The sequence below is a fragment of the Micromys minutus genome (genome assembly GCF_963924665.1).
Source record: "Micromys minutus genome assembly, chromosome: 2".
Taxonomy (NCBI): domain Eukaryota; kingdom Metazoa; phylum Chordata; class Mammalia; order Rodentia; family Muridae; genus Micromys; species Micromys minutus.
In genome coordinates, this window is record NC_137971.1 from 62,039,176 (window position 1) to 62,059,651 (window position 20,476).

At 46.1% G+C, this 20,476-nt stretch overlaps 1 protein-coding gene across 1 annotated transcript in view; it reads right to left on the minus strand.

Annotated features, from left to right (window-relative positions):
- Nucleotides 1–20,476, minus strand: part of MGMT (O-6-methylguanine-DNA methyltransferase) — a 227,555-nt gene that overhangs the window by 37,118 nt on the left and 169,961 nt on the right. Inside the window, exon 3 of the mRNA XM_080911427.1 lies at nt 3,793–3,953. Within this exon, the coding sequence (XP_080767553.1) occupies nt 3,793–3,953 (161 nt within the window). The remainder of the gene's footprint in view (nt 1–3,792; nt 3,954–20,476) is intronic.

Below are 20,476 nucleotides of genomic sequence, written 5' to 3' on the forward strand. Positions count from 1 at the left end.
CACACTGCCCGGAACTTCACCTGTCAATTAAAAGCAGCAGGCCGCTCAACAGTGTGCATTGTTACAGCTTCCGAAAGTACTCAGGAGTCAGAAGACTTGAAAACTATTTCCTCTTTGTTTATGGTTTGTTTGTTTTGGCACTATTGGGGACTGAACTCAGAGCCTTGCCAGGCAAGCACTTTGCCACAGGTAAGCACTGTACCCCTGAGCTATCTCCCTTCCCCAGAGCTAGGTCAATGGTTTCTTTTAGAGCATTAAATCTCAAATATGGAATATTTTTGCCCATGGGGGCTCTGATGTCTCCTAGGGAGGGGCAGCTAATGCATATAGAAATCTGTTGACACTAAGGAGCAGGAGAAGTCTGTGGTCCATAGAACCAGCCCTACATGGTCAGGGCCAAAGTGGGTCTGGAGACCCAGAAGCTCTGTTGGATGCCTCCCGTGGAATGCTTCTAGTGAGTTCCTGCCACAGGACATTTTATAATTGCACAGGTTTGTGGGTGAGTGCATGCTATGGGACGTGTCAAGATTAGAGGCAATGTTGGTTCTTGCTTCCACCTTGTGTGAGGCAGGATTCCCTCCATCCTTCCTTCAACATTGTATAGGGCACTGGGCACACTAACTGGCTCAGTAGCTTCTGAGAATTCTCCTGTCTCATCAGAAGTTATGAAACACTGGAATAGTAAATGTGCTTCCCTGAGACTGTTTACATGGGCTCTCAGGATCTGGTCTCAGGAAGTCAGGCTTGGACAGAAAGCACTGTTCCCTCAGAGCCATCTCTCCAAGCCCATAATCCTCTTCTTTTAAAAATGGACAGACCATAACTAAATCTTGAAGAAAATGGAAACAAACAAACCAAAAATAATCCACAATCAACACCTCCCCCCAAAGATATGTAAAAGCATATCAAACAAATCCAGAAATAAAAACACACAGAGAATGGAACGGGCAAAGGAAGCATTAATTCCATATCAAAGTGGGTCCACTTTCTTCTTGCGCTGAACAGACTGGTCTAGGGTCCTCAGCTTCCAGACCACACTGAGATCTCCCAAGATGCTCTCTGTGAGACTTTCTGTACTGCTCTCTACTTCCCTGGCATTACAAGATGCAAACTGGACAAAGCCGGTGTGTGTGTGGGTCATTTACACATGTGGAGTAGACCCAATTAATTCTACGTAAGCCAGGGTACCCTAACCAACCCTACCCCCTCCTTCTTCAAACTGTAAATCTGTACACCTGGTCCTTGCCCAGGAGCAAATGACTACACCAAATTGAAAAAACCTGGCCTGCACATGCTGGGGCGTGGGAAACCCTGTCCCCTCCCCCAGAAGTCACTAACTATGAGAGGCAGGCCTAGTCTATGTGACCTTAGGAGCTAACAGCCTGGGTCTTAGAATTCCTAACACACTAGGAAGAAGAGTGTGTAAGAAGCCTAGTTCTATCTAATTCTGCCTAATATTTTTGTCTGTCTGAAAGTGCTCACATGTACTGCAGAGCTGGGGGCAGCCCATGGCTCCACCTTATTCTGATGGGGAGAATATCTATCTATCTATCTATCTATCTATCTATCTATCTATCTATCTATCTATCTATCTATCATCTACCTACCTTCCTATCTATCTATCTATCTATCTATCTATCTATCATCTACCTACCTTCCTTCCTATCTATCTATCTATCTATCTATCTATCTATCTATCTATCTATCATCTATCTACCTACCTTCCTATCTATCTATCTATCTATCTATCTATCTATCTATCTACCTACCTACCTACCTACCTACCTACCTACCTACCTACCTATCTATCTATCTATCTATCTATCTATCTATCTATCTGTCTATCTGTAATTCCAAACAACCACAAAGAAGTACTGGCATAGGGCCTCAGTGTGAGCCTGGTGTGGGCTCCAGAAGTGCTGGGGACATGCCTGGGAACTCTGTGTGTCTGGTACCTCAAACGGGAGCCCACTGACATGCACAGGAGCAGCAGAGGGGGTGAAAGGGCTCCAGAATGGATCTGTTGCTGCGGAGGAATGCCTGGCTGTTCTAATGCCACTCCTGGTTGTTACCCTCCCCCGTCCAGGAGATGACACACATCACAGGTTCTCCAGGTCTGGCCTAGTCTGTGTAAAGCCAAGCTTTTCTTTGGACCCTGGCAGCACCAGGCCAGCAGGCCCCACTGTCTGGCTTGCCCAAAAGTGAATTATTTCCTTACAATTTTGGCCTCTACAGTTTTCCTGAAGCCACATAACCAATATTAGGCAAAGGTTAGGACTTTACAGGCTCATACCTCATCTACTACTTCATGGGGATTATACAGACATCTTTGCTTTTGTAGATAGTTTTTATTCTGAAACCCTGAACCTTATTGGATGTCCTCAGTAGGCCTAAGAGAAGGGTGGCTTGCTGACTCTCTCTCTCCCTCTTACCCCCAGCCCCCGGCTCTCTCCTGTTCAGACACTAACCCCAGTGCCATGTTGTGGATGGGGTTGGAAGAGTCTGCCTCCTCTTCTGACTTCCTTGAACTCCATAGTAACACATGTCCCCTATGCTGGGAAGCTGGAAGTGCTCAACAGTTACACACAGTCGCCTGAGCCACAGCTAAGAGGCAAACTTGAAGTGTGGGCAGGCACACAGCCAAGTTCTCTTTCCCAGTGGGTGGAAGATGAAGGTGTGGTCACTGCACACACAGAGCCCTGCAGATAACTGCCCACCTCTCCCAGAGACCCCTTAACACATTCTGGCACCCCTGCTGAGAATAGCCTTCTGAGAACACAGTAACACAGGAATGAACAAGGTGCCCATTCATTCCAGCTGTCCTTTGGTTTATTTGCATAAAATAGGTCCCCTGTTTTACCCCTTCCTTCTGGTCTGGCATCAGTCTGTCTGACCTCAGAGGGCTTTTGACCTTGCATGTGTGTGTGTGCTTTTTAAAATCAACTTCATTTTTCAAGTGTAAACAGAAAACCAGGCATAATTTAAGCACCTTCAAATTATACTTAGTAAACATCACTCTGAACCTCAAGGTTTTAAATTTACCTTAGTTAATAATCGCAGTTCCCCCGCCCCTTAAGGAGACATATGTATTTCTATGCATCTGTCTGAATATGAATATATATATATATATAATTTATATTAAGTGATTTCTTATAAAAGTCACTATGAAGAATAAATTTCTGCTATAGACCTAGAATGATCTTAGCTGTAGTAATTAATTTCTGTGCTGAACAGTTCCAAATAGGAATTGTGATATTTTCTTAGGTGACCGGGAGGCTTTACGTGTCCTAAGAAAGCTCTACTTAAGCAATGCATTTTAAACTCATCCTTCAGAACATATCTGTGATAAGTTGGAAAATGCAGTGGTGGCGTGGCCTCTGAAGTCACTGTTACCGAGTAACTTCACAGCAGTGGCTAACTGTCCAGAAACAAGGCCCATTTTCTGTGCCGTTGGCAGGCAGAGAGTTTAAGTTAACAATAAGCTTATTGAAGAATTTACTGCCATTCAGATGTGTTCCTATTTAAACCTTTTAGCCAAGCCAGAGTCAAGAGTTGATCTGCATGCATCATTTTTACTGCTTTTGCCAAGAATTATGTGACCATGTGCCAAAACTAACATAACCGCTTGGAATAGGCGGGGTCATGAGCTCTTAGCCTACGGCCTTCAGCTTGGCCGCATGCCGCCTGTGTTTAGACGATGTGAAAATTCCAAGCCTGTGTAGTCAGTCAACGAGCTGTGATGTCAGCCATAGTTAATAAGTCAGGCTCCCCAAAGGCAGCGTGGTTACCAACCTTGCTGGAACACAGGGTGATGGAGAGCAGGCAAAGGAAGCCCCTCTGCGGCTGCAGGTTCACGGAAATAGGCTTTCAGCCAGGCTGTGCACTGCACCAGAGGCTCTGGCACTTCCTCTGGCCCACGGAGCACCTCAGGACTAGCTGGAGCCTCTGTGGGGCTGCAGAAAGGATAAGAAGCTTAGTGACCACATGTGTGAAAAGCATCCCTACTGCAGGTAATAGGGAAGGCTGCCAGCCACTCCCCAGTGTGTGTCTCTGCCAGACACACAGAGAACTGTAGATAACAGAAATGGTCACTGAGGGATGTTGGGCAGGAAGACACAGCAGCTCCCATGTCTGGTTTTCTATCCCCAGGTTTATTAAGTGCAGGGAGAGCCCAAATCATGCATTCCAAGCTTCTGCGTGCACAGTGTGTGGGGATGGGAACCAGAGAACTGACGCATAGGAATATCTCATGTCTGCGGTTTGAGTTTGGAAGTTAGCATCATCAGGTAAGCGCCGCTAACATTTCCCCTAAACACTGGGTAATTAGACTGTGTTATCCATGTCCTACCTGTTACCCTGAATCCCCATAGCAGAGGGGCATCCCTTCTCAGATGGCTTTGGGCTCCACCTTTGGAAGCTCCTGTGGGTATACAGACCCACATTCCCCAGCACCGATGTGAAGTGACGTCACCTCGTGTGTTCCAGGCTATTAGGCTGGCCCCCTCTTCTGCCTTGGGTGCCTAGCTAGAGGCCCTTTAGTAACAAACCATCCTGCTCATACTCTGCAGTCCCTGTCCTCTGGTGGATATCCTGGAATTTAAAATTGAAATAATGCACAGCACCTTTGGATGGTTTCTTACTGTTCCTGCAGTGGGCCGTCTTCTGTGCCTTGACTTGGCCCTACATGGAGCCCACTGTTCATGCTCAGCTGGGTCTGCCCCGGTTGTGCTTCACAGGCTAAGAACACATGCTGTAAAGGAAAGCCATTTTTATGTTTTGGGTTCCAAGCTTGGAGTTTTATGGCAGACTCGGTTTTCGCTTCAATTTTCTGGGATCCGCACCCAAGAGGCATAGACACTGGATCCGGTTTCTTTGGTGATTTTTCTGCTTCTCTGCATTTCCAGGCTCTAGACTGCAGCATGCTTTCGCGTGACTTTCTGGGCCTGGAGGGTAAAGCTTCGCTGGGACTTCTCAGGCAGCCCAGTGTCAGAGCGCTCACAGGAAGGTGGAAAAACCAGGATGCTGTAGAGGGCAAAGACTTCTTGGATGGTTAATCTCACCAGTCTCCTGTGGCTCCTACGTATGGTGAAGGTTGGCACATTCATTCACTCCATGGGTCTTTCGCCACACATGGACATCCTGGCCCTACACAGGTGCTATTAGGGGTGCAGCTGAGGCCTGGGAGTGCCCAGGTCAAGCTGACTGAGTAAAGTCCAAGATGGGTTCCACCAACTGGAGTTATCAGAGCTACTGTGGGTCAGTTTTGGATAAAGACTACAGCGAAACCCAGCAGGACCAAACCTCAGAGGTAGGGCAGAAAGGTCTCAAGTCACAGGAAGATGAGTCGGGCAAGCAGGATGAGAAGGCCCACGCCAGGGTGTCCCATCATGAGTTGGGAGATCTTTAAGAAAAGATCTTACAAATGAGGTGTGCACAGCTCCCTCCTTGTTTGTGTATTACAGATTTGACTCTCACAGGTCAGTGACACATGTCTGGAGGAACCTTGCAAACAGGCTTAACTGCCCAGGACAGTGTCTTGATCAGGGATTTTGTGTCTCCACTAAGTCCTTGTATCTTCCAACAAATATACTTCCAGGGTGGGATACACAGCAGGGTTCCTTTGTGCTGGTTTCAGAGAGGGCAGGAAGTCACCCAGAAAAGGCCTCAGAAGCATCTACACACTCAGGCCTCCAAGGAAGGAACAGAGGATGGATGGATGAAAAAGCCACAATCCATGAGGACACTGGGGCAGAAGTGGATGGCTGAGGGAGCAGCCAGGCCTGGAGGGATTGGGGACATAAGTGAGCTTGATGCACAAGCACGGCCATCCAGGGTCGACTCTTGGTGTCTGGATGAAAACACTGGGACTCATGGCATGTGTGCACACTCAGTGCTGGGCAGGGAAAGACAGCCCTGCCTGCTTGGTGAGTTCCAAGCCAGTGAGAGACCCAGTCTCAAAGGATAGACAACATCCAAGGAATGACACCCAAGGCTGTCTTCTGCACCCCCACCTCCACATATATAAACCAAGCCCTGGCCTGGCCAAACCTGTGGCTATCACAGACCTTTCTGAAGCTGCTACACAAGGCCCCCATTCAGCCCTGTTCCGTGTCAGTTCAAGCCGATGCTGCCTGTATATCCCAGGTGGGCCCCAGGGATGACAGCTCACTCCACATGCAGACTACAGGCCTCTCTTGGGAGTCTCCTGTGGAGATGGAACTGTCTCATTGCCCTGACTGCTTTTCCTATTAGCAATGTCTGATCACGGGAGGGAGAGCTTCCGGCCGTGCCAGGCTTAGATATTACTCAATTTTAGAGATGCATGCTCGGTCATTCTATTCTGGTTCCATAGCTCACTAAGTGGATGGCGTATCAAGGATGTCTAAAAGGAGAGATGGAGAAACATATAATGTACTTTGCCCTCCTGGTCCCTAGGGAGAAAGGTGTGGAGTCTGCTGGAGGAAAGCAGGTCACTCCAGATTGAGGGGACCAGGATGTTGCCTGTCATCTACAGGGTTCACTCCACTTACTTGTACTGGCAGTGAATACAATTCATGTCCATGTGCACAAACCCTCAACCAAAGACACAGGAAGGAAAGGTTTGCCTTTTGGTCCTGCACCAAAGTACCAACTCTTCACAGAACACGAGTGATGGGTGGGTGGAGTAGGTAGAGATAAGACAGGTAGCTATGACCAACTAGTACCTCAAGACCCAGGTCAGGTTGGTGTAGATTCGATGGGCACTGCACATAGGAGTTTTCAGGGACATCAATGTTCCCTGTGTGGGAGCATCTTAAAGCATGAATCTAGAGTTTCTGCATTTCCCAGTGACTGTTCGGGGGCCTCTGCTACCCATGGTGGCCTTCCCTCCACCTTGCGGAGGGCAAGCTGTGTTTCTTAGCATTTCCCGTTCTTAAAAGGATATGTGAAAAATTTTTATAGTGGTAAAATTCATCTTAAATTGATTTTTTATGCGTGTGCTAAAGATCTCACCTCTGATTCACTCTGGGGTTCTCTTTCTCACTCTTCCTCCATCGGTACTAGATAACTAGCCATGGGTGAAATGTAATTAAACAGCTTTGATTCCGAAGCAAGGATTTATGGGGCTACATTTAAAATGAATGGCTTTAAACACACACATAAAACCAGATTTTTAAAGCCATGACACAAATTTCCATTTCTACAATAAAATGAAATTTATCCTCTTGCCCTGCCCTCTTCCTCCAACCTTCCCTGCTGTTCGTCCAGAGAAGAGCTATGGCGTGACAGCAGCGCTTACGGCTGCTCTTATGATGGAGGAGTTGCTCCAGGCCTCCCCGCTGACGAACCCTGAAACTCTAATAATTAGGGGCTCCATGGCCCACTCTTTTAAATACTACATCCTGGTTCCCTCAGCACCAGCCCTGAACAAGATGAAAACCCTGGAGAACTGCTCAGCACTGTGCTTGGCATCCCTTGGAAACACTTGCTCCAACCCCAGTGGTTGACTTCAGTCCAACTCTCAGGGTCAGCATGTCATTTTTCCCTGTGGAGGAATAGAGTGGTGAAGACTGGACACATAAAAGCTCCCCTTTTGCTTTTAAGCTTGGCATTGGAAGAAGGCTGGGGGCTGAAAAGAGACTGTGCTTCCTTAAGCTGCCATGGGAGGATGGAGGATGAGGCATCTTAACACACCAAAGGTTCATTCAGGTCATCTAAGCCTGTTCTGAGGGTTTCTTCAAGAAACTAACAACTATTGGTAATTCCAGGACAAGAGTATACTGCCTCCTGGAATTTCAGAGCACAGAATAGGCCACACGCAGCTGTGTTGCCATAGATGTCTGTGTGAGGGCCTTGACCCATTTCTCTTCCTTGGCTTTCAGAAAGGACAACCCATGGTGCATGGCAGTGTGGATCACCTTCACCAGCTCTTCCCTCAGTGAAGAAAAGGAGCTCCAAGCCCCGGTCCAGACTTGCAGTACACGAGCAGAGCTGTTCTTCCTGGGTAAAGCTTGAATGTCAGGACATGGACACCATCAGGAACAGAACACAAGATTGGTATGAGACATTGATTCAGTCAAGACTGCGGGAGATGGCCTCAGTGCTGTGTGGCATGTGCATCTTGTCTTCTGAATCCTGTCAAGTCAGTTAACCACTGAGTGGAGACCGGAGATAGCAAGGCTCCACGCAGCAGGTGCTGCAAAGCCATAGCCTCCCACAGGAGCCTTGCCTGGGGTCTCGTTCTTTACCAAGTGATGACATGTGTATGCCATGCTACAAGGGGAACATAAAGGGCACACCTGTCACTGCCTCCTCCCATCTTTCCCAGAGTACATATTCGCCCAATAATTTAAAACATGGCCTAGCCCATGGGAGACTTCGGAATACGGATCTTGGGATGTTTCAGGAAGTCCCTTGGAGGAGAGAATCACTAAAGGCTCATTTCTCAGTGGCTTCTACCTCCCCAAGACAGTAAAATAAACGCGCTTGCTTTCAACACCATGCGATGTAAGAAAACAGGCTATGACTTCTTTAGAGTCATTCACGTGTAGTGGGACCATGCAATGACAGTCACGCCTAAGGTGGGTGTTACTACGGGACAATCAGGATGCAGAATGACAAGATCACATACTTACGCCGTTTCCTCTGTGACCCAGCCTCTCCCCACCCCTTAAAGATGACTTTTCAATCTATGCTTTGGGGATTTTCACTATGACACTAGGGGGTCATACAAAAGGAACTGTATAGACCAGAGCTCCTCTATACTCTGGAAAGGAACTGATGTAGGCCATGTCCTTCAGCCAGGTTTAGAGGAAGCCATGTGGCAATGTGTGGAGTTCCTGGCAGGGCTCTTAATAGGAGAGCTCAGGCTACACATGGCATACTGGACAGCCTCAGGTGAGGAACACTGCCAAGGCCAAGTATACCTTGCCTTCTCTGGCTTCCAGTGTGTGGTGTGGAGGGCAGGGGGAGCCTCTGGGACTTTGGGATGGAGCTCCAGACTTCACAGGCTCACTGAGGTACAACGGCAGCAAAGGTGACTTTACAAACACTGTGTGGAGACTTGCTCCACCGTGCTGGCACACACACAATTATGTCTAATTTAGAAGATCTCTAGCAGAGTGGCTTGTGTTTGATGGATGTGTCCTGCATCTAATTATGCCTTCTCACTAAAACTCAGGCATTTTTCTTCCAGGGCTTAGGATTAAAGACGAGAAACAAACTATGCAACCTGCTATCAATAAAGACCACTTTTTAGAAAAAGACAGACTGAATTAAGCCTTTAAACTTCCCATTCCAACTCAGTGAAGATCTGATCCTATTGATGGCTTACTGGGGAGAATGCTCACGTAGGTGGCCCCTTCCTCGGGCACCTGTAGCCAACTGTGCAGATAGAGGGGACGTGAAGGTGAGACACACAGGGCAACAGCAGTGGCTCCCACTAACGCCTTTCAGACAGCCCCACGTTTGAAGGGAGCTGCCAAGAACTTTCCACTCCCCTGCCGGTTCATGAAGGACCTATGATGAGGGAGGGCTCCCGGGCACTGCCTGGTGGTTGAAGCTGTCCAGGCAACGTTCACATGCAGATCTGACAGTCCACGTTTCCAGAGGGGCTTTAGGATATAGAATAGAAAAGGGGGAGTTAAAGAGCTGATGCTAATGATAAGAAAGAACAACCTCAACAAAGAAGCTGAGGCGGAAGTGAAGAACAAAGGCCCACCAGTATGAACCCACTATTGTACTGGATCACACCGCTCAGCAACACTCACAGGGCTGTGGTAATGACCTGAGTACACACATGAGCTGCTGTCACAGATTTCCTATCCACTCACCCAAAGGACAGCATTTCCTACAATGAAAGATAAGGATAATAAAAGTAAGTGTTGCAATTACTTTTCGTCAAGTTAATACATACCCGAGAAGAGGGGATCTCAGCTGTGGGGCTGTCTCCATCTGACTAGCCTTGCAGCAAGAGTATACAGTATTTTCTTGATGAACTATAGGTATGAGGGAGCCCAGCTCTCTGTGCATGGTGCCACCCTTGGGCAGGTGGTCCTGGACAATCTAAGGACACAGGCTGAGCAATTCAGGGTAACTAAGCTGGGAAGCAGCACTCTTCATGGCCTCTGCTTCAGCCCCTACCTCCAGGTTCCTGCTTGAGCTCCTGCCCTGATTTCTTTCAGGTTGGTATGTGATGTAGAAGTGTAAGCCAAACCAACCCTTTCCTCTTCCCCTGGTTACGTCAGGGTTTTATTACAGCTACAGAAAGTAAAGTAGGACAAAAAAGTACGAAACGGGGATGGATGGATTTTAGCATGTATAAAATGCTAGTTAGTATTTTAAGACAAGAATACACACCATGCGTAACAAGAGAGTTTCTAAATGACATTTAAGAGCCTTGTTTTGGTACCTGCTATGGTTCGGTTCTGAAGTGTCCTCCAAAAGCCTGGGTTAAAGGATTGATCATCAGCCTATGGTCCAACAGGAGGTATCAGAATCTTTTGATGAGGTCTAATTGGAAGAAGTTAGTCACTGGGTGTGCTCTTGAAAGTGATACTGGAGTCATGGCCCCTCCTTTCTTTCTCCCAATGGCATGGAGATGAGCAGCCTTCTTAAACACATGTTACTACCATGATGTTCTGTTGCACAGAGGTCTGAGACAATAGGGGCTAAGTGACCACAAACTGAAAACATGGTCCAAATAAACATCTCTTCTTTAAAAATTCTGAATCCTGGGTGTTTTATCACAGCATCAGGAAGATGACCAACCGAGCTCATACTTTCAAAAAAGCACACTCACCCAATGGAGGCTTCCAATCATGCCAGACAGACCAACAGGCAACAAAAGCAGCCACTCTAGAAGAAGGACAGAAACTCGACAGCCTACAGGAAAGGCAGTGACAACTCCCCTTACCTACTGCAGACGGTCCCGACATCCACTCGGCAGTACATCATTGAGCTGTTCCTGTGCAGCTCATGGCCCCTTTGTCCCTGACACGAGTTCTATTTTTATAATACCACCAGAAACCATCAAATGATATCTGTTCAAGGGTCAAGAGTATGAGGGAGACAGTATGAAGTTTAGCAACTTTCCATTTAATTGCTTTGGATGGTAAAAAGAATGCTGCTAAAGCTGGGTATCAATTTTTCATGAGCACACCAATCCTTCAAAATTTTAGGCTCATTAAGATAAGTGAGGCAGAAGGATCCCGAGTTCAAGGTCAACCTGAGTTATATAACAAGACTTTATCTCAAACAACTCAAAATCTGAGGCTTGAATAAATTCCAGATCCTAAATAAAACCACAAAAGAATTTAGTATGGTGTTTTAAAACATCTTAAAAAAAAAAAAAGAAGAAAAGTTTATGTAAATTTTAAACTCCTCCCCATAAGATACTTATGTCTTAAAACACATCAGTAATTAAAACCATATTGTAAAGACAGTTTAAATACTACACGAAAGCAATTAGATTATCCTTTAAAAGGCTATATATACCTTTATACCTTTTAATGTAAGTCATTAAAAGAAAAATTCTATTTTATCAACACTTTAACATATCATTAAAAGTCTCTACCATTTGACAGATGAAGATAAAAACACCCTAAAACTACAGATGAATGATCAGGTCCCTAATGATTCCAAAACAATTATAGGATGCAGAGCAATCTAGTTAAATTTTATTCAAAAGCTGACTACACTTGTGTTTTCTTTTATTTTTCTATCAAGAAACCCATGAGGCTTAAGCACAATTCATTATGTATGAGACCCCACTTGCAGTGCTCGACTCTTGATTAATAGCAAAGTTTGCTGTATGTGTGCCTGCAACATTAGACGCATACAATATGCTAACTTATTCTTTCGCTGAAACTAATTATTTACAAAAATGACTACTTGAGACTACAATTTATTAAATGCATGCATCCAGTCTCAATTTGGCCCCCAAAGACAGCCTGGAATGAAGATCTTTTACTTGATGTGACAACTTCTGGAAACACTGTTATTAATATTGTAAATGTGGCAAATAAAGAGTTCAAATAGCCTCACGTCTATGTTGCCTTTGCTTCCTTCCGCCAAGCAGCATTTTAACAGAGAGGCTTTTTAACGTTCTAGCCACAGAAGGTACTTGCCTCTCTCACAGTTTAATTTAGCTTCTTAAAATAAAAATGCTTACACATCTGTAAAAATGCAAGAGTCATCCACTGGCTCACCACATTGCTGGGATTTCTAAAATGGTGTTTCCCAAAGGACTTTTTAGGCCTGGGTAACAATTCTCTTTCCCAGCCCTTGAAGAAGGAAGATCAGTGTGTGGACTGACTACACCAAGAGCTTATACTATCTTATCTTTTCAGGGATCTTAAATGGGGCATCTGGTCAACCACTTGCATCTTCCCTGCTGACTGGCTTCATTGTGGCACTCATAGCTTCAAAAAGAGCCACTTGCTGGGAACATCCTCCATCTTCTGCTTTCTTCGTTGGACTAAACTTTACACACCCATAGTTTCATCTTCTGGGGCTTCCAAGAACTACACCCTGGCCTTATTCTACCTAGTTCCAGAGTGCACACAGCCCTTAGTGTAAATAAATCACTTCCTTTTTCCCTTTCTCCACATGTTGTAATAAGGGCAGTCAATATCTGCTTATGAGGCAGCATGAAAGTGCATAAGACTGTTATGTGCTGTGGACTAACTGGTCTATGCTCTTAAAGATTTGCAAGGACATCTAGGTGATGCTCTGGAATATATATTAAGGGCTGGATAATGAATCCCCTGGTAGTGGGGCCTCTGCTTTCCATAGAATCAAGAGTTGAGAGATAAGAATAAATAGCAGAAGTCGGGAAAACCTCAAGACTGTTTGTCCAGAGAGGTAAAGGGTAGCTGTTTTAGTGTCATGTGATCTTATATTCTGGCTCTCTACATTGTTAACAGGCAAGCTGACTGACTGGAATGTCCTAGTGGCAAGCCTGTTCATATCATATGACTACCAAAAAAAGTAGCCTTGGGAAAGCAGGGTCCTTTAAAGACTAGGTCTCATTGAACCTAGGAAAACAACCCAGGGCAAACTCTCTGTCTAGATCCATTGCTTATTATCAAGGCTTAGGATATGCCAGGCATGTGATTAAAAGCTATTTGGTGACTTGTCCATAGGACATAATATTCCTTTACACAAGTAAGAAAGAGGTCTTGCTGTGTAGATGTTTTCTCTGAATTAAAAACAAAAAACAACCTCTCCTGAAAGGAAGGAGGCTCCTTAAGACTAGGGAAGCTCATGAAACTTACAAGGCACAAGAAGCTGAGAAAGCAGATCCTTGAGGCTTCTTCTTGGGCTTATAGGTAGTAAACACTGGGAAATGGAGGAGACTCTTTAATGGAGATGCCTATAAGGTGGACAGGAAGCTTCAGAGATAGAGCTCTGCATTGTAATCCATTCTGGAGTTGAATTTTTGGTGATGCTGTTATTACAGAGTTTTTTCATCTCTCTCTGGGGTACTATGATAAACTCATGTTCACCAAACTAGACTTGGTTGGAAGTGTTTCTTTGGCCTGTTCTTGGTGGCCTATCTGAGGAGCACATATGTTTGCTGACATCGCCCTAGGAAAGGTCACAGGATAGGCCTATTCTCAAAATGCCACAATCCTATCACCTTTTCAATTTTTTGAACACCCAGCAGTAAGGCCCAGATTACAAGACATAACAACATGGCAAATTAGAGCTTTATAAAGAAGCCAACCCATGAATACTCCACCAAGACAATATCTGGAGAGCAGACTCAGCCCTGTTGATTCATATAGCATAGTTTTGACATACAATATTTGTCTAATGAATAAATACCTTGTGAAGGTGCAAAGTTGTTAAAGAAATACATCATACCACATGCACCCAAAGCACCTGTTTTCAGGTTCCATTTCTCCAGTGAATAATTTGCTGAGAACCATTCTGTAATGAGAATAACCAGGTATTTTCTAGAAAGTAGAAGTTGCATCTCTCAGCCTTCTCAGACTTGCTTGCAGGTTGTAGAATAACAGGGTTTGCTGAGGTCTGGGTATAGGCCTTACATTCAATTTCATTCCCTTCAATGGACTCTATACCTAGAGCCTGGAAATGGTCTAGGTTTGAAGTCATAAGACGAAGGGGGATTTCCCTTATGTCTGATCATCCCCAAGGACTGCACAATGTGGAAAACAAACAAACAAGCCGAAAGTCAACAGCTAAGAGCAAAGCCTTGAGCCTTATCCTCCTGTAAGCACAGAAAGTGTTGAATCCCATCGGTTACAAAGGTCGCAGATGAAGGCCACATTGCCACAGCCTCCGTTTTTCAACATGATTCTTAGTCTTGCAAGAGGAATCCACTGAGCCATTACCAGAGGAAGACTGAAGTGATCCTACTTGGGAGAAGCATGTTACTACCTCTGGCTTGCAGCAGCCTTGCTCTGAAGGCATCAGCTTTTCTAGGTCAGAGAAGAATATGAGGACCATAAAGAAGAAGCCCATTGCTGGCACAGAACAGCATATCATTCCACTCCTGCTGGGAGTGTGGGACATAGGGGAAAATGGGTGGAGATAGCTAGAGGCAAAGCACCTGAACATGGTGGCAGGATCTACTCCAGCCCAGGGAAGAAAGAAGGGCCAGGAGGGCTAGGAAGCCAGGTTCCTTTTTGGCATGTCTTCCTCTCCCAAGCAGGTAGAGGTGCCTGCCACCTTTGTTAAGGAACAGGCATCTTCCCCTGAGCCCACAATCCAGAAGAATGCATTTGATGTTAACACGGCTAAAGCATATTACCCCGATTCAATTCCTGGACTAGACCACCATGTAGCTGAGAGGCTAACTCTCAGCCGTCATGCTGTTCAGAGGGGGGGAAACTGTTCGTTTTAGTGAAGTATCTGACTTAAAATTTAAAACAGTAACTAAATATGCTGAAGACCAGACCTCTTTTATTCTCCAAGAGGCATTAGATGAGGATTGACCTCCAAAGGGTTTAGCCCCATTAACTCGTGTACTGGGCTCATTAATAAATAATCCTGCCACCAAATTACCTGACTTGTAAATTGGTTTGTACAGTTCTAAATAAATAATAGATAGTTCCCTATTATCAAACACTGTGGCATTTTCACAGAGAAGCCCATCGTGCACTACATAATAGCACAACACTTTTCCACTGGACAACACTCCATTGCTCACTTTGGAGAAAGCCCTAGTTTCTCCAGTGAACTGCTGCAGCTGGGACATGTTAGCTGGTCATGTTAGCTGGTCAGTGGAGTAAAAAATACTGTATTTAACATCACACAAGTATATTGAGTATGCATTAGTGGCCAAACAATCTTAAGCAACTATTAAATGGACAGTTAATGTAATTGTATTTTAAAACACTGAGGTCATATTTAATTTTGAATTGAAACTCTTAAAATGCACTTTCTGGCAAAGAATATAGAGTAATAAAACAACATTAACCACAGGGAAAAAAACCCCCTAAAACTCACATTATTAAAATAAATCTTTCTTCCAGAGCACTGATATTTGCAAGAAGTGGATTACAAGAAGCAGAAAACATTTGTGCCTTTTCAAGATGTACTGCACTGGCAGGGGAGCCAGGGTTTCAACCCAGGATGAGATCACACTTCCAGCAGGGCTCAGCTGCGTGCCCACCCTCTCTTTGGTTTTGGCGCTGGCCCCTCTCCCAGGACCTGTCTTCCTTCCAGGGACTCAAGCTCAGTTCAGCTACACCCTTGGCCTTTCTAATAGAAACTCCACTGAGGGCAGAGTCTGCTTATGTTCCAGAGCAGAAAGCAGGAGTAAAGGGGCGGGAGCTAGCTGCAGAGCACACCCTGCTGCAGAGCAGCCGAACCAGGCACTTTAAACAGCTCCTGTCCCAGGCTGCCTGCAAAGTCCTATTTTATATGCCGTCTCCTCATTTTCAAAAGTCAGTGTGGCCCTCTGGGATGCTGTCACACCTCAAGCAGCCTGGTCGGGTCTGTGGACCATGAGCCTGAGCTAGTTCCAGGGTATCCCAGGGGAGGGGGGTCACAAGGCTTTCTAGCCAAAACAGCCAGACACTTATTTATAGCTGTTCTGACAGCAAGCTAAGGAAAGACCCCTTCACGTAAGCCCTGGAGCCTAGAGTAACATTTCTGAGCTCTTAGATTGACATTAGGACTTTGCCACTGGTACCAAGGATGAATAGAAAAGAAGGGACTCTCCTGCTGAGGACAGTCTCCAACAGAACTTTGGTACAGATGTTTTAGCTTCCCTGTACCTTGGCTCTGTGTGCCAGCATATGTATCTTCTTACAGATGCCAGTTCTTGCAGTCAGTCCAATTTCCAGTCTTCCCCCCCGTCCCCCCCCCCGTCCCTCTGTTCTTCCCTCCTTCCCTCTTTCAGACAGGGTCTCATATATTCCAGGCAGGCCTCAGTAAGTATGTAGGTGGATGTAACCTTGAACGTCTGAACCTCTTGCCTCAACTTCCTGAGTGCTGGAATTATAAGCGCACACCACCACCCCGAGTTGTATGTGGTACTGGGGCTGGAACCCAAGACTTTGTGCATGTAGACAAGTACTGTACTGACCTACATCCCTTGTCCGAGAAATGGGAATTATGATGTGAAAATATCTCCCAATTGCCAACCATTGCCACAGACACACCATTTAATGTTTATACTAGTTAGATGTTTAAGATTTTAACTTCAGCAGATTCCCAGCTTGTACAAGCCCCAGTGCTTGAATCCTTGGAAATGCAGACTCTTGTCTGCTTAGAAGATAGCATTGAGCTAGGCTTACCAGGCTGCTCCCATCACCTCTGAGCCCATGACCCTGTGTGGGTCTGTCTATCTGCATTGCAAATATATCTTCTTCTTTAGGTCCTAACTCAACCTTTGTACTAAGTCTGTCCAGCTGCCCTGGCCTGTGCATACGGATGACATTAAAAACAAGTCATTTTGGATGATGGCTGACACATCTCTGTCCTGGTCCAGGCAGCCTGCTTTTTCCTATCCAGCTCTACAGGAAGGCGGGAGCTAGTATCAGGATTCAGGCTTTGCTCATCAGGAAAGGTAACTTTAATGTTTTTTTCAAAGCCTACTTTTAATAATGGTTCTTAAAAATGCTTTAACCTCTCTTTTAGCCCACCACTCCCCAAAGGTAGTGGAAAAGAAAGAATACAGGAAGAAGTAGACCCGTTCAGAAATGGTTCTTTGGAGCAACTCCTATCTATGTTGTCAGAAAAATCAGCAGATTGGTTCATAGGTCAGCAGCAGCAGCTCGATCCACTCACAAACACTTCATGGATACACCAGCCTGTTCACTTCAGTAGTGTTGGGATAGCAGCAGCGGTGACATGACTTAGCATGAACAGCCAGGCGTCAGCTGAATTGGCACTAGTTAGCAGGAATGACCAGGGCCAACAGGAACTCCAGGAAAAGTTCTCAGCAAAGCGAAGATATGAGACCAACAGGCTTTGCACAGCTAGCTCCATAAGCAAACCTCAAGCTCCCCTCACAGTCTGCCGACTATGTATACCCTCCAAACATCACATGTTTTCCATGGGTCATGCCTCACCACGTAGTCTGTCTCAGCTGACATCACTTTGCCAATCCTCCCAAGTCCGCAGCAGAAGCGACAAGAAACCACAGCACACCACCAGAAACTTTTTGGTACGTTTCTCTCTATGGAGTCCTGACACATGGAGCTCAAGCACGCGGCGTAAGGTGGAAGAATACATGCTTGGCATTAGCGAAGAGTCTTTTACTATATGTCCTTTCACGTGCTTGCTTTTGCAGAGCATCCTTTCTCCTGTGTCTGCTTCAATCAGATGTTCCTTCCTGAGTCTGGCTTAGTCTTTCACCCAAGTCTGCGTCAGTGAAATGTCCCTTCATGGGTCGACTTCAGCAGGACATCCTTTCACTTGTGTCCACTTCAGGAAAACACTCCTTCACACGTGTGCCCCACAAAGCACCATCTGACACAACTGATGTTCCAAAGAGACCAAAGTTTCTGCTTCAAGGAGACCAACGCTTAGTGGAACCAGACCCTGTCTAAGGCACCAGATGTGAAAAGCTGAGTAGACTTAAAGTCAGCGCTCTGCCCGGATCTGAGTGATGCCGTCCTGGTGGATCTCCAACAGCCAGCCTTGCTTCCATACACAGAACCTCAGGATACAAAAGACTCTCCACATGCACATCTCTCATAGAACTCTGCCTTGCTCTGCAGTGTCTCTTTGCCAGGCCACTTTCTCTGGACTTTCTCCTCCTAATTCCCCTGCACACAACCACAGCATGTCGGGATCTGGCTCATGGTACATCACCTGGTTATCTGCAAAGCCCCCTTTCCAAAACCCCCTTTCCCCTTATTTGAAATTAACAGCCCCAAAGGTATTATCCTTGCCAAGGTAGGGGATGACTTCACCTACTGCACCAAGGTCTTCTCATACCGGAGAGCACCTCTTCTCTTCTCCAAACGTCCCACCATTTCTCTGCAGCTCACATCTGTCAGCTTTACCCTGACTACTGGGCAATGCTCTAGGAGGACTCTCTAGTTGTGGGCATTATTTACCTTAGCCTGAAAACCTGCATAGGTTAGACAGGAGCACCACCCTCAGATGCCTGTGCTTCACCACTGCTCTGAAGGTCACCTGTAGGCTGACTCTGACCTCCATTCAGATGCAATATCAAATCATGTAGCTTCTGCAACACAGAGCACCCCAGGCTGCCTGCTGCTGTCAGTGCGGATCCTAAAATCCTCCTGATACTCTCGACCTGTCTCTTTTGTGCACCTTCCTCCTTTGGTGTTGACTAATCTCATTCTCACCAGGCTTGGAAACCACAAGAGCCTTAGAACCAGCGTACCTATACTTCAGTCATACCCACAGCACCTCCACAACCCACACATACATTCTTGGATCCCGAGGGGTCCATGTTTCTGTTCTGCTCATAATCTCTCTGCAACTCATCATGTGCACAGAGGTCCACACTATGTGACACCACTGCCCTTGGTGTGGGCTTGGCTCTTACACACCCGCACTGCAGCCTCTGCCAAGTATAAGCACTCCTTAGCCTGGTCTCCTCCCAGATCTATACTGTAATCACTGCCAAGCAGCCGGCAGCCCCTAGCCGATGACCTCCCAGCTTTACACTCTGATCTGTGCCAAGCACACAGTAGCCCTTACCCTGTGCTCTCCCAGCTTCACATCCTAATCTGTGCTCTGGATCCTGAGCTCCCAGCTCCCTACCCTGACTTCTGCCAAGCACACTGCACTCCCTGGATGCTATCTTGCCAGACTCTATACCCTGATCTCTGCTATACACACAGCAGCCGCTGGCTAATTTCCCCAGCCTTCTAGACAGATGACACACCAAGGAACCTGAAAACACCTCACCTGGTATAGTTACTCCTTGAAGAGGAAGTGTGGGTGACTCGAATGTTCTCTCTGCTTTCCTGAGGTTACCACATACAACCCATCTTTAGGCAGCTCGGAACCATTTATAGCAATTGGCACCAGTGCCTCTTGTGATGTACTCAGAGGTTTTGGTGAACTGTTAATGAGGAAATGAGAACTTCAAGAGGAAGAGAAACAGAGGCAAAGAGATGGGAGTGAGTATACTTGCAGGGAGCATTGGGAGTGATCCTCAGCATTTTGATGGTCCCGTTAGAGTCTTAGTGTTTTCAATTGATGTCTTCACGCATTCTCAGAAAGCCTCACCACTAAACTTCCAACCTCAGATGGCCTGAGCACAGCCTAGTGAGCACAAATGTCAGCCTGTGACTGTGTGCCTACTATCCACCTCAATGTCAGCCTGTGACTGTGTGCCTACTATCCACCTCAATGTCAGCCTGTGACTGTGTGCTTACCATCCACCTCAATGTCAGCCTGTGGCTGTGTGCTTACTATCCACCTCAATGTCAGCCTGTGACTTTGTGCTTACTATCCACCTCTCTGTTTTGATTAAAACTTGAAATATCAAAGACTGACAGTCTGAATCATATTCAAGCGACATAAGGGTAGTTTCAGTCCCACCCAGAGTCCAAGAGTCAACAGATATTCATGGACCCAAGACCTGGATGGATGAATCATAAAGACTTAGTTTTTAATATCTCCGTATCCCATGCTATAGGGCCAAATTAATTCAAAATATTGCATAGCTTCAGATGGCTCTTGGCCTGTAGTCTGTCCTCTCCTGGGCATTGTTTTGCTGGTCTGGCACAGAAATCACCAGAAGGTCAAAGCATCAGATCACTCTTGCCAAGTTCCACTAACTGCCCTGAGTAAGACCGTGAGCTGAGCCAAGAATCTCTTCAACTCCTCCAGCACGCGTGGCCCTCTGCCGACAAACAGTGTCTCCAAGAGAGCAGGAACAGCACAGAATACAGATAAAAGTTTCAGAAGATTGTGTACATGTGGCAACCAAGGGACTCACTCAGTAAAGTGCTTATCGCACAATCGTGAGGACCCAAGTTCAAGCCCCGGTGTCCCTGTCAAAGCTGTGTACAGGACTTCGAATCTGTAATAC